This window comes from Aristolochia californica, unplaced genomic scaffold, assembly GCF_029961685.1.
Source record: "Aristolochia californica isolate CCGP_79_NKW_82.1479 unplaced genomic scaffold, dmAriCali1.0.hap1 SCAF_4, whole genome shotgun sequence".
In the NCBI taxonomy this organism is placed as follows: Eukaryota; Viridiplantae; Streptophyta; class Magnoliopsida; order Piperales; family Aristolochiaceae; genus Aristolochia; species Aristolochia californica.
The window spans coordinates 45361212-45374894 of NW_027182103.1; the positions used below are offsets into that span (position 1 = coordinate 45361212).

General features: G+C 36.6%; 2 protein-coding genes across 2 annotated transcripts; both read right to left on the reverse strand.

Moving 5' to 3' along the window:
- Nucleotides 1-725: 725 nt before the first annotated feature.
- LOC137964048 (uncharacterized) lies at nt 726-2135 on the reverse strand. The gene is made up of 5 exons (XM_068811313.1): nt 1901-2135; nt 1676-1824; nt 1447-1575; nt 1292-1366; nt 726-1184 (listed from the first exon to the last, which is right to left on the reverse strand). Exons 1-5 carry the CDS (start codon nt 2094-2096, stop codon nt 906-908), a joined length of 828 nt encoding a protein of 275 aa, XP_068667414.1. The 5' UTR covers nt 2097-2135; the 3' UTR covers nt 726-905.
- A 6418-nt stretch (nt 2136-8553) lies between these two features.
- LOC137963448 (uncharacterized) lies at nt 8554-10767 on the reverse strand. The gene is made up of 5 exons (XM_068810568.1): nt 10729-10767; nt 9367-9543; nt 9140-9268; nt 8985-9059; nt 8554-8875 (listed from the first exon to the last, which is right to left on the reverse strand). The coding sequence occupies exons 1-5, from the start codon at nt 10765-10767 to the stop codon at nt 8597-8599; spliced, it is 699 nt and encodes a 232-aa protein (XP_068666669.1). The 3' UTR covers nt 8554-8596.
- Between the last annotated feature and the right edge of the window lie 2916 nt (nt 10768-13683).

Here is a 13683-nt window from a genome sequence, read left to right on the forward strand (position 1 = left end):
CAAATTCATTGCCATACGTTTTTATTTATCTTGCTTCTTTTCCAAGCTTCTTGCCAGCACAACGACCTTATCTCTTGAAAACCGACTTATCTCTTAATCTTGAAGTTTCCTTAAGTTGGGATTGGATCATAAATCAAGTTTATGATCCAACAGATGGGAGATTTGTTGGGAAAACAATTATGACAATTGAGGTAGTAAATATGCTCGGTTTAGTTTGATTTGGGAGGGAGATTTGAAATGTCCGGGAAAGAGCTTTTCCGTGGATAGGGGCATGGAGTGTTCTTGTCGTTGAGGGACAAATTGATGAAATCAATTCCGAAAGAGGAGAGAAGAGAGATAAAAAAAAAGGGATAGAAGGAGAGGTTGATACCTGCAGATTGCCCAATGTATTGACACAATGACGGGAAGGAAATAGGGCTCTCTTGCTTTCTCTTGTTCGTAGGAGGTTTCTCTCGCTTGTGGAACGAACGAGCTTTCTCTGATAAAATGGTTTTCCTTCTTGTTTTCTTTTCTTCTTTCTTCTTTTTTTTTCTTTGTTTTTCTAAACAGACCCAAGGATTTGCTAGTATATTTTGTAGTTATGCTCAAAAGAGGAGGGTTATTTTTCTCATGGAAGTCATAACATTTCTCATCAAACTGGGACTGGGACTCAAGAAGCTGGAAAGCTCATAAATAGCTTCTTTTAAAACAGCTTAGAGGACTTTTAAATTCAGCACAACTGAACCAGTCCCTTCAAATTACACTCAAATTTCATGAAAATAAAGAAAACAAAACAGAGGAAAACACGATGACACGAAAGAATAAATTTCCATGCATCAACTTATACTCTTCTCAAGATAAAAGGCCGTGAAATATTCCTGGTAGAATTGCTATTTAACTCCGACCGGACGGGATCCGTTCAGATCCTAAGTAACTGTGATCATTTTTCCTTGCTCCCCCTTGTCTTCTTTTTCTGCTGATTTGTATTTTTGAATCTCTTTGTTCAATTCCTTGGAGTACTCAAAAAACATGGCTCGGTCCAAACTCAGTTGCTTCCCAAGAGCATTAGGGTCTTCTTCCACAGTCAAATGACTGCTGAACGTTTCCCACCATTTTTTGGCTTGATCCTCGTACTCTTTTGATAAGTTCCTGCATCTCTCAGCTTCTTCGTCCAAATCTTGAGAAAACATAGCATAGGCAACCGCCTGCATCATTAGGCAATATGTTACCAGGAACTCAGCTAGCTTGCAGTGGATAATGCAGATATTCATACAAGACAGAGAGCTGTGAATGTTGAGTTTCACTGTTTCACCTTCAAAAGGGGACGAGCATCTGAGGGGCCAACCTCGCCAACGGCGCAGAGCTTGTTAGCTTCTTCGAACTTACCCTGAAAGAAGAAAAAGTAACGAAGACTAAACTACCAAACTGGATGTTGAAGGAGATTGATGATTTGTGGAATTTACTTGCCTGATAGATTAGGGTTTCAACAAGCAACGTCTGCAGCGGATACTTATCTTCACTGAAGTCGCACCACACTTGAAGCATTCGCTCTGCTTCGTCAATCTTCCCACTCTTGATAAGCTGCACTGCAATTTTCTGAATGCAGCCACAAACCAGAATTAGATATATGCGTGGATGCCTTAAACCAGTGACTCGGAACTCTCGGTTGTGACACCAGAGAAAGGAAATCGCGTACCCTGATTTGTGGCACCTGCGACAAATAGACTTTTTTGTCAATTGGTGCAGTTTGCGCTTTCGGAGTGAGAAAATCGTTCTCCTTGAACAACCTAATGTAGGTCGACACTGGAGTCGTCGGATTGGGAATGCCTTGTTCATTGCTACCTCCTGTCTCCAAATACCATATCTCCATTAGCTACTCGAAAGGAAAAAGAGCAAAATCAGTTTATATAACGAAATATACCGCCGCTATATCTGTTCTTTACAGTCAGGCTTCTCGTGGGTGTCGGCAACGATGGCTCGTTGCCCCTTGGAAAATGCACGGGGCTTCGGAAATCAATGCTCTTGCTGACTTGAAATGGTTTCATGCCGATGCCATTGATGAGACTCGGGGTTCTTAGACCATTGTGGGTCTGAATCGAGCAAATTGGAGCCAACATCCCTTCGTCACAGAGAGAGTGAATTTTGAACTGGTTAAAATCGATCGGAAGCCGAGTAATATGAGAGAGACGCAGTTGGAGGGGCATTTAAACACAGAGAGAGAATAAAGTACAGGCATGATCTAACATCATTTTGCTTTGCTGGAGGTAAAGTTTGTGCTCTGCACAGGCAAGATCTAACATCATTTTGCTTTGCTGGAAGTAAAGTTTGTGCTCTGCACAGGCAAGATCTAACATCATTTTGCTTTGCTGGAAGTAAAGTTTGGGCTCTTCCATCACGTGACCATGTCTCCTTTCTTCTTTAGTTGCAGTTTCTGGTCTGGTTGGACTCGGATTGGGAGATCATTGAGCAATGGATGAACCTCAAGTACTGAAAAATGTTCACTTAGCTACATTTTGGAACAGAAAGCAGCAGAAGCTCAGAATTTTTCCATAATATACAACTATCTAGTGAGAAGTGAGAACCGTCCAGTAACAGAAAAAGTAATTTCTTGTTCGAGTGTTGAGTTTTGGAATACATTATGCATGTATTTGGCTCAATATGGAGTGAGTCTGATTGGGGCTTCTTGAAATCTGGATTGAACTTGATCAAACAAGGCAGATTTGTCAAGTTGAGTGAGTTAAAATTAAACTGAGTAAATATATATCTTAACACCTAAGGGGGGTTGGTTGGTCAACAAACATAAAATTTGATCTTCGTCTTCATCTTCATTTCACGCATCTATATGAACTTCATCCTCGAAATAGGTGTTAGTGTGGACAAGTTCATGTCCACTGGAAAACAATTTCCAGTGTTAGTATCCCCAAATGAGGAAAACCGCAGAAAATAAGAAAATTAGTAAACTCGTAAAGTATAATTAATTAAAATATAATACTTAAACATTAAATTAGGTAAAATAAACAATATTACTACACGAATAAATAATTTAATGTATAACTAAAATATATTAAGGTACTAATTAATTTAATTATATATTATATTAGTTAAAGATTACTGTTTATTGTACATTAATACAGTAATTACATGAGTCAATTAACTGTGCACATGATTAATCATAAAAATAAATAAATAACATTAAAAATAACATAAACGGATATAATACATTTAGTTATTAATTTATTGATAATATATGGTGTTCTTTAACATAAAAAAAGTCATGATTAAACAGGAAAAATCTATTAAATACTAACTTTAACACACTATTTATTTTTACATATTATTAATTAAAAATATTTTTCCATTAAATTTAAAACCATTGATTTATTAATTATAAAAATGAGTTAATTAAACCAAGTGTTTGAGTTAACAATATTTTAATTACCACTATTAAATCAATAATACAATAGAGTAAATAAAAAATAAATATGATTAATAAATAAATAAGTATTATATTAATAACATAAGATGGATTTTTTACATGGTATTAATTAATAATATATTTTGAAAAAAATAAAATTAATTAATTAATTAATCAATTGCATACTTTAATTATATTTTATTTACCAGAGACTTAAATATGAAGTTTAATATAGTAATAAAATTTAACAAAATCAGAATGGGGGAAATAGGGGAAATTGAAAATTTAACAAAGTCGAAATGGGGAAATCGAATAAAATTGGAAGGTATTTTGGGGGAAAAGAGAATAGCAAGAGAGAGAAAGAGTGCGAGGCTGAAAGGGAGAAGAGAGGGAGAAGACAGAGAAGAAAGGGATAAGAGAGAGGGAGAAGAGAGGGAGAAGACAGAGAAGAAAAGGATAAGAGAGAGAGAGAAGCGAGAGAGAAAAGTGGAGAGCAAATCTGAGAGAAGAGAGGGAGGCATGGAGAAGAGAAAGGGGGTGCGGGAGAGAGGGTGAGTCTGAGAGATGGAGGCCGGAGCCCTCATCCAGATGATTAGCAAAAATGGTCAGAAACCAAATTTCATTTTTTATAACGTGGAGATGATGTTCTGCTTCATCTCCAGCATCCAGATGACATGAAGTCTGGCACTCCACTAACGGCGTAATGCAACTGATCTTCATCTTACCCTTCAAGTTGACTACCCCCCCCCCCCCCCCAAGTGTAGATTCATTGCGAAACTCCTCAAGGCTAAAGCCTAGCACAAAGTAATGTTACAGCCTAGTGTGTCCAATTTGATATGATACGTAGACAACCCATTATGAGGGGGCACATTCCTATGGACAAGGAGAAGGTCCATGCTATCATCGAGTGGCCAGGCTCTCCTTTGTCGGGAGGTGATCCAGATTCCACTACCATTACTTGGGTGAATGTTGTAGATATATATATATTTTTTAGAAGTAAACTAGAGGGATGTGAATATAATTTAAGTATTTTTTAAAAGTGTGTACAATACATTTGCATAAACACCAACCTGTTAGTACACTCTGTAAGTGAGAGGGATTTCACTTTACCTAGTGAAAGTGCACAAAAAATTGTAAGTGCACTCTATAAGTTGACATGGAAAGGGAATTACACGGGTAATTCACTTTCCCCCATTTTATGCATAACCCGAGTGAAAGTGAATTCACTCTATTCGACATGTGAATTCATTTTCACTCCTTGAATTACGTCATCGGGGTGTCGAAAGCTCGGGAGAAAAAATTTCAACCCTCTACAACCTACGCGCCCCTCCCCCCTATGACTACCCCCTCCGTTGGAAGCTCTCCCCGTTTCTTTCTCTCACCGATCCTCTCTTTCTCTAGCCGTCCCCAGCTGGAAGTTTGGCACAGACGACCTTCATTCTATGATCAACACTATTTTTTTTACTCGCACGATTCAACTGATATTTGGGTAAACCCTTCTACATAGGATTCACTTTACACTGCTTTTTCTACTGCACATACTAATATTAACAAGTGATTCACTTTTACTTTCACTTTCCCTAGCATTTACAAAGTACATGAATCTCCCCCAGGCGACTACCCCCTCCGTTGGAAGCTCTCCCCATCTCTTTCTCTCACTGATCCTCTCTTTCTCTAGCTGTCCCCAGCTGGCATCTTACCATAGACGACCTTCCTTCTACGAGCAGCACTATTTTTTTTGCACAATTCAACAGATATTTGGGTAAACCCTTCTTCATAGGGTTCACTTTACACTACTTTTTCTACTGTGCACGCTAATATTAACAAGTGATTTACTTTTACTTTCACTTTCCCTAGCATTTACAAAGTTTTTTTTTGGAATCCCTAGAAAAGAAAAGAAAAGAATCTCGTTCTCACTTGATTGGATGCCATGGAAAATAAGAGAAAACAAAAAAGAAACTGAATTTTTATTCAATTCAGCCAAGTTGGAAAAGTATATGATCAAGTTTTTACCCTCTCTTTCGTGAATTCATTCAATGCAGAAACTGTGTCTTAATTTGCATGATTCAAAGTTGCAAGGTAGATGAGGATATTCTTTTCTTTGTCCCTTATATCTTGATTGATGTATGGAAGGGATAGACAAAAAATTTCAAGAAAGTTATGGTGACAGTAAACTGATCGCCGCCTCACCGGTTTTCATCATCATTGTGTTCACACTCGAAGTTTGCACACTAAACTGTAAACGCCGTCAAAGGGGAGAGGAGATTCATTGGAAAAAAACAGTTAGGCCCTGTTAGTACGCAGCGTAAGTGAAATGTATTTCACTTACGCTGGGTAAATGGAGGCAAAATGCATTAGTGTGCAACATAAGTGCAGGGGGAAAGTGAAATACAGATGTATTTTGCTTCCCCCCATTTGGAATAAACCCTTCTTCATTGGGTAAACCCTTCTTCATAGGGTTCACTTTACACTACTTTTTCTGCTGTGCAGACTAATATTAACAAGTGATTTACTTTTACTTTCACTTTCCCTTGCATTTACAAAGTTTCTGTTTGGAATCCCTAGAAAAGAAAAGAAAAGAAGTTCGTTCTCACTTGTTTGGATGCCATGGAAAATAAGAGAAAAAAAAAAAGAAACTGAATTTTTATTCTATTAAGCCAAGTTGGAAAAGTATATGATCATTTTTTTACCCTCTCACTCGTGAATTTATTCAATGCAAAAGAGGAAATTCTTTTCTTTGTCCCTTGCTTATATCTTGATTGATGTATGGTAGGGATCAACAAAAAATTTCGAGAAAGTTATGGCGGCAGTAAACTGATCACCGCCTCACCGGCTTTCATCATCATTGTCATGTGGTTCACACTCGAAGTCTACAGACTAAACTGTAGACGCCGTCAAAGGGGAGAGGAGATTCGTTGGAAAAAAACAATTAGGCCCTGTTAGTGCGCAATGTAAGTGAAATGTATTTCACTTACGCTGGGTAAATGGAGCCAAAATGTGTTAGAAAGCAACATAAGTGCAGGGGGAAAGTGAAATACAGATGTATTTTACTTTCCCCCGTTTTAGGCCTAAATCGATGGTAAGTGAATTAAGAGGGGTTGAAGTCTGAATTCTCTTACCATCACTCAATTACATCTCAGGCTCAGACTATCGGGAAGGATGCTCTATCGAATGAGGGTTTCAGAGAAAAAATAATTTCCCTCTCGATCACTCGCTACCTTCGGCGATTTCAATCGCCCTCTATTGTGTCACCTTCGGCCTCTTTTCTCTCGGCCTCCCTCTCCTCTCCCTCTCGACCTCCGTCACAGAGCACGGGAGGTTGAGCCTCTGTCAAAGAGCCTCTTAGCCTCTCAACTTCTCTTCTCTCTCAGCCTCCCACTTTTCTCCCTCTCGATGTACCGTCGGAGCGTCACCTCCTTCGCCGCTGCCCGCTGGCCAACTGCTGAGGAAGATGACACGCGATAAGGAAGACGATGTTTAATTATCCAATTAATTAAACCATTAGTTTTTCATTTTTTGTTAATATATTATTAATTAATAATATGTAAAAAATATATATTATGTTATTGATAAATTAATATATTTATTTATTTATTATGTATTTTTTTATTAAAATAGTGAGTTTTAATGTTAAACTATATCTTTTGTTATTACAAAATAATTTATTTATTTATTATATTCACTTATGTTATTTTTAACTTTTTTATTTATTTTAAATAATTTATTCTGGTCACCTGTAATTATTATATTCATTTATAATAAACTACAACCATTAAGTAATATAATATAGTTTTTCATTAATTAGGTTATTAATATATTCTAATACTACACGTTAAATCACTTATAGGCCCTATTAGTGCGCAGCGTAAGTGAAATGTATTAACTAATATTAATTTAATTTTCTAAAAATCAGATATATCAAAATATTTTATTTAATAAATAATCTATATGCAATTTACACCACACTTTCCAGTGTGTACACTAACACAAACAAGTACTTTACATTGTGCACACTAACACAAACAAATACTTTATACTGCACTTTCCATTGCGTACACTAACACAAACAAGGGAAAGTACTTTACATCATAACCCACTTTCCTTCCGCACTTACAATGTGCACTAACCTCCCTTTAGGACAATTGAGGGAGTAAATCTGGTTGGTTTAATTTGATTTTGGAGGGAGATTTGGAACGTCTGGGAAAGAGCTTTTTCGTGGACGAGAACATGGAGTGCTCTCGTCGGTGTTTCAGGGGCAAATTGATGAAATCAGCTCTAAAAAAAGAGATAAGAGAGGCCACACAAAGGGAGAGAAGGAGAAGTGGATACCTTTAGATTGCCCAATGTATTGATATAGTAAGGGAATGAAATAGCGCTCTCTTGCTTTATGGGGGAAGGGTTTTCTCTTGCTCGTTTCGTTGGAGGTTTCTCACGTTCGTCGGGAGGAATGAGATTAGTTGAGGAGATACATAGCATAATGAAGAAAGGGGACAGATGAAATGTCCAAGATCCTGAATCACCCCGATAAAATTTTCTCCCCATTTTTCATTTCTTTTCTTTTCTCTCTAATTTTTTAATCATTTGATAGATAAATTTTTAATTAAAAGAGAAAAAGGTTTTCCATCTTGTTTTCTTTTCTCTCCACGATTCTCTTTTATCAAACAACAAAAAGTTCACGTTCTTCTTCATTTTTTATTTATTTTTTCTCTAGGATTTGCTATATTTGAGGGGTATATTTTGTAGTTATGCTCAAAAGAAGAGAGTTATTTTTCTCATGGAAGTCAAAACATTTCTCATCAAACTGGCAATCAAGAATCTGGAAAGCTCATAAATGACTTCTTTTAAAACAGCTTAGAGGACTTTTAAATTCAGCACAACCGAACCAGTCCTTTCAAATAACACTCAAATTTCATGAAAATAAAGAAAACAAAAGAGAGGAAAACACGTTGACACGATAGAATAAATTTCCATGCATCAACTTATACCCTGCTCTAGGTAAATGACCCGAGTAATATTCCTCGTGGAATAGCTATTTAAGACTCCGAGCGGACGGGATTCTCGATGATTTCATCCGTTCAGATCCTAAGTAGCTGTGATCTTTTTTCCCTGCTCTAGGTAAATGATCCGAGTAATATTCCTCGTGGAATAGCTATTTAAGACTCCGAGCGGACGGGATTCTCGATGATTTCATCCGTTCCGATCCTAAGTAGCTGTGATCTTTTTTCCTTGCTCTCCCTTATCTTCTTTTTTTGCTGATTTGTATTTTTTAATGTCTTCGTTCAATTCCTTGGAGAACTCAAAAAACTTGGCTCGGTCCAAACTTATTTGCTTCCCAAGAGCATCAGGGTCTTCTTCCACGGTCAAATGCTTGCTGAACGTTTCCCACCATTTTTTGGCTTGATCCTCGTACTCTTTTGATAAGTTCCTGCATCTCTCAGCTTCTTCGTCCAAATCTTGAGAAAACATAGCATAGGCAACCGCCTGCATCATTAGGCAATATGTTACCAGGAACTCAGCTAGCTTGCAGTGGGTAATGCAGATATTCATACAAGACAGAGAGAGCTGTGAATGTTGAGTTTCACTGTTTCACCTTCAAAAGGGGACGGGCATCTGAGGGGCCAACCTCGCCAACGGCGCAGAGCTTGTTAGCTTCTTCGAACTTACCCTGTAAGAAGAAAAAGTAACGAAGACTAAACTACCAAACTGGATATTGAAGGAGATGGATGATTTGTGGAATTTACTTGCCTGATAGATTAGGGTTTCAACAAGCAACGTCTGCAGCGGGTACTTATCTTCACTGAAGTCGCACCACACTTGAAGCATTCGCTCTGCTTCGTCAATCTTCCCACTCTTGATAAGCTGCACTGCAATTTTCTGAATGCAGCCACAAACCAGAATTAGATATATGCGTGGACGCCTCAAACCAGTAACTCAGAACTCTCGGTTGTGTGACCAGAGAAAGGAAATGGTACCCTGATTTGTGGCACTTGGGATAAATAGACTTTTTTGTCAATTGGTGGAGTTTTCACTTCCGGAGTGAGAAAATCGTTCTCCTTGAACAACCTAGTGTAGGTCGACACTGGAGTCGTCGGATTGGGAATGCCTTGTTCATTGCTACCTCCTGTCACCAAATCACATATTTCCATCAGCTACTTGAAAAGAAAAAAAGCAAAATCAGTTTATATAACGAAACATACCGCCGCTGTATCTGTTCTTGACAGTCAGGCTTCTCGTGGGTGTCGGCAACGATGGCTCGTTGCCCCTTGGAAAATGCACGGGGCTTCGGAAATCAATGCTCTTGCTGACTTGAAATGGTTTCATGCCGATGCCATTGGTGAGACTCGGGGTTCTTAGACCATTGTGGGTCTGAATCGAGTAAATTGGAGCCAACATCCCTTCGTCACAGAGATAATGAATTTTGAACTGGTTAAAATCGATCGGAAGCCGAGTGATATGAGAGAGACGCAGTTGAAGGGGTATTTAAACACAGAGAGAGAATAAAGTACAGGCAAGATCTAACATCATTTTGCTTTGCTGGAAGTAAAGTTTGTGCTCTGCACAGGCAAGATCTAACATCATTTTGCTTTGCTGGAAGTAAAGTTTGTGCTCTTCCATCACGTGACCATGTCTCCTTTCTTCTTTAGTTCAGTCTCTTGTCTGGTTGGGCTCGGAATTGGAGCACATTGAGTAATGGATGAACCTCAAGTACCGAAAAAAGTTTACTTAAGTTTACTTAGGGGGGGTTAGTGCACATGACTCATGACATGATCTCCGTGCGCATTACGCAGTTCATGTCCTGAGGTCGTTAGGGAGCGCAGAAATTCATGTCATGTACATGAACATTCATGACTCAGGAGTTCATGTCCCAAGAGTAAACGGAGAAAAGTGTTTTCCGCCCAATTTTGAGAATCATCTACATGACTCACACGCGGGGCTGTCTCTCGGGGCTTTCTCTGCCGCACACCCTCTCTGCCATTTCATTCCCGCAGCCCTCTCTCGTTCTCTGCTCCCTCTCTCATCTCCACTGTCCCTCTCCTGTTTCCCTCTCTACGGAGTCCATCTCGCTGCGAACGTCCTTTCGGCGTCCTTCTCTCCATCTCGGAGTCACTCTCCCTCTAAACCTCCTGCTCGATTTTGACATTTGGGCTTCGATATTTTAATTTCTACTTCGATTCGTCATCGATTTCCCCATTCGGCTTTGATTTCAACCATCGGCTTCGGTTTAACAGCCATCCTCCCTCTCCTCTCCCTCTCGACCTCCGTCGCAGAGCACGGGAGGTCGAGCATCTATTGCGGAGCTTCTCGGCTTCCCTCTCTTCTCCCTCTCGGCGTACCATCGGAGTGCCGCCTCTGTCAGTGTTGCCCGCCGCCATCGCCTTTGCCTACTAGCCCATTGTCGTCGCTGTTGCCCGCTGGCTCGCAGCTGAGGAAGACGACGATGGTTTAATTTTTCCTAAGTTAAGAAAAATTAAACAATCTTCATAAAAATAATTAATTTATAATTTTAATTTATAAAATAATTATTTTTATTTATAAAATAATTGTTTAAATTTATAAAAAAAATATTTTTATTTATAAAATAAATATTTTTTATTTATTTAATTTTTTTATTTTACAATTAATATATTAAAATAGTGATTTAATAGTCATAATTAAAATATTTTTAAAATAAATATTTGATAAATTATTTTGGCATAATTATCTGATTGCTATAGTTAATTAAACCAATGCTTTGAAATTTTGTGATAATATATTATTAATTAATAATACATGAAATATATTATGTACAAATATATAGTGTGTTAAAGTTATGATTAGATCAATTTTTTCTCTTAAATTATTCATTTTTAGGTTAAAGTATATCATATGTTATTAATAAATTAATAACTCAACGTATTACTTTCGTTTTTGTTATTTATAACGTTATTTATTTATTATTTGTAATTAATCATGTAAGTATTTCATTGACTCATGTAATTATCATATTAATGCACAATATAATATCTAATTCAATTAATAAATATATTAATATATTTAATTATACATTAAATAACTTATTCGTGTAGTAATAATGGTTGTTTTACCTAATTTGGGGTTTAAGGATTAATGTGTAATTAAATGCATTGTAAAGGTTTAGAGATTCTCTTATTTTTTTATGTTTTTCTCATGTTGGGGCACTGGAAACTGTTTTCTAGTGCACACAAAGTCGTCAACACTAACACCAAGTGCGAAGGTGATCTTCATGTACATGACTGACATGATCTTCATGTTGGACATGAATTTGAACTTGAAAAATCTATTTGGGGGACTAACCCCCCCCCCCCCCCCCCCCCCCCCCCCCCCAAAGAATAGCTACATTTTGGAACAGAAATCAGCAAAAGCTCATAATTTTTCCATAATATACAACTATCTAGTGAGAAGTGAGAACCGTCCAATAACAGAAAAAGTAATTTCTAGTTCTAAGTGTTGAGTTTTGGAATACATTTTGCATGTATTTGGCTCAATATGGAGTGAGTCTAATCGGGGCTTCTTGAAATCTGGATTGAACTTGATCAAACAAGGCAGATTTGTTAAGTTGAGTGAGTTAAAATTAAATTGAGTAAATTTATCTTAATACTTAAAAATTTGATCTTCATCTTCATTTTCATTTCACGCATCTACATGAATTTCATCTACGAAATGGGTGTTAGTGTGGAGAAGTTCATGTCCACTGGAAAACAATTTCTAGTGTTAGTGCCCCCAAATGAGGAAAACCGCAGAAAATAAGAGAATTAGTAACTTGTAAAGTATACTTAATTAAAATATAATACTTAAACATTAAATTAGGTAAAATAAACATTATTACTACACGAATAACTAATTTAATGTATAACTAAAATATATTAATGTACTAATTAATTTAATTATATATTACATTAGTAAAAGATTACTGTTTACTGTATATTAATACAGTAATTACGTGAATCAATTAACAATGCACATGATTAATCATAAAAAATAAATAAATACCGTTAAAAATAACATAAACGAATATAATACATTTAGTTATTAATTTATTGATAATATATGGTGTACTTTAACATAAAAAAAGTCATGATTAAACAGGAAAAATCTATTAAATACTAACTTTAACACACAATTAACTGTGCACATGATTAATCATAAAAAATAAATAAATACCATTAAAAATAACATAAACGAATATAATACATTTAGTTATTAATTTATTGATAATATATGGTGTACTTTAACATAAAAAAGTCATGATTAAACAGGAAAAATCTATTAAATACTAACTTTAACACATTATATATTTTTACATATTATTAAATAAAAATATTTTCCATTAAATTTAAAATCATTGATTTTATTAATTATAAAAATGAGTTAATTAAACCAAGTGATTGAGTTAACAATATTTTAATTACCACTATTAAATCACTAATACAATAGAGTAAATAAAAAATAAATATGATTAAGAAATAAATAAGTATTATATTAATAACATTAGATGGATTTTTTACATGGTATTAATTAATAATATATTTTGACAAAATTAAAAATAATTAATTAATCAATTGCATACTTTAATTATATTTTATTTACCAGAGACTTAAATATGAAGTTTAATAAAATTTAAAAAAATCAGAATGCGGGAAATAAAAAATTTAACAAAATCGGAATGGGGAAATCAAATGAAATCGGAAGGTATTTTGGGGAAAAAGACAATAGCAAGAGAGAGAAAGAGTGGGAGGCTGAAAGAGAGAAAAGAGGGAGAAGAGAGAGAAGAAAGGGAGCCGAGAGGGATAAGAGAGGGAGAAACGAGAGAGAAAAATGGAGAGCAAGTCTGAGAGAAGAGAGGGAGGCACGGAGACGAGATAGGGGGTGCGGGAGAGAGGGCGAGTTCGAGAAAAGACCGAGAGATGGAAGCCGGAGAAGAGTGGGAGTAGAGACAGAGGCCGGAGAGGAGAGTCTGAGAGAACAGAGGGAGCAAAGACGTCGGGGGCACAAACCCTCCCCCCCCCCCTAGTATAATACTGTAATTTGCATTGCATTGTAGATTCATTGCGAGCCTCCTCAAGGCTAAAGCCTAGCACAAAGTAATGTTACAGCCTAGTGTATCCAATTTGATATGATACGTAGACAACCCATTATGAGGGGGCACATTCCTATGGACAAGGAGAAGGTTCATGCTATCATCGAGTGGCTAGGCTCTCCTTTGTTGGGAGATGATCCAAATTCCACTGCCATTACTTGGGTGAATGTTGTGGATATATATATATATATAT

What these genes read in the sequence shown, in the direction of transcription:
- LOC137964048 (XM_068811313.1), bottom strand. Translation starts at nt 2,096, where the DNA reads ATGTTGGCTCCAATTTGCTCGATTCAGACCCACAATGGTCTAAGAACC. An exon ending in TTGAAACCCTAATCTATCAG is followed by an intron (nt 1,367 to 1,446) that starts GCAAGTAAATTC and finishes TTCTTCTTTCAG; the next exon opens with GGTAAGTTCGAAGAAGCTAA. An exon ending in ATGCTCGTCCCCTTTTGAAG is followed by an intron (nt 1,185 to 1,291) that starts GTGAAACAGTGA and finishes CTAATGATGCAG; the next exon opens with GCGGTTGCCTATGCTATGTT.
- LOC137963448 (XM_068810568.1), bottom strand. Translation starts at nt 10,767, where the DNA reads ATGGCGGCGGGCAACACTGACAGAGGCGGCACTCCGATG. An exon ending in TTGAAACCCTAATCTATCAG is followed by an intron (nt 9,060 to 9,139) that starts GCAAGTAAATTC and finishes TTCTTCTTACAG; the next exon opens with GGTAAGTTCGAAGAAGCTAA. An exon ending in ATGCCCGTCCCCTTTTGAAG is followed by an intron (nt 8,876 to 8,984) that starts GTGAAACAGTGA and finishes CTAATGATGCAG; the next exon opens with GCGGTTGCCTATGCTATGTT.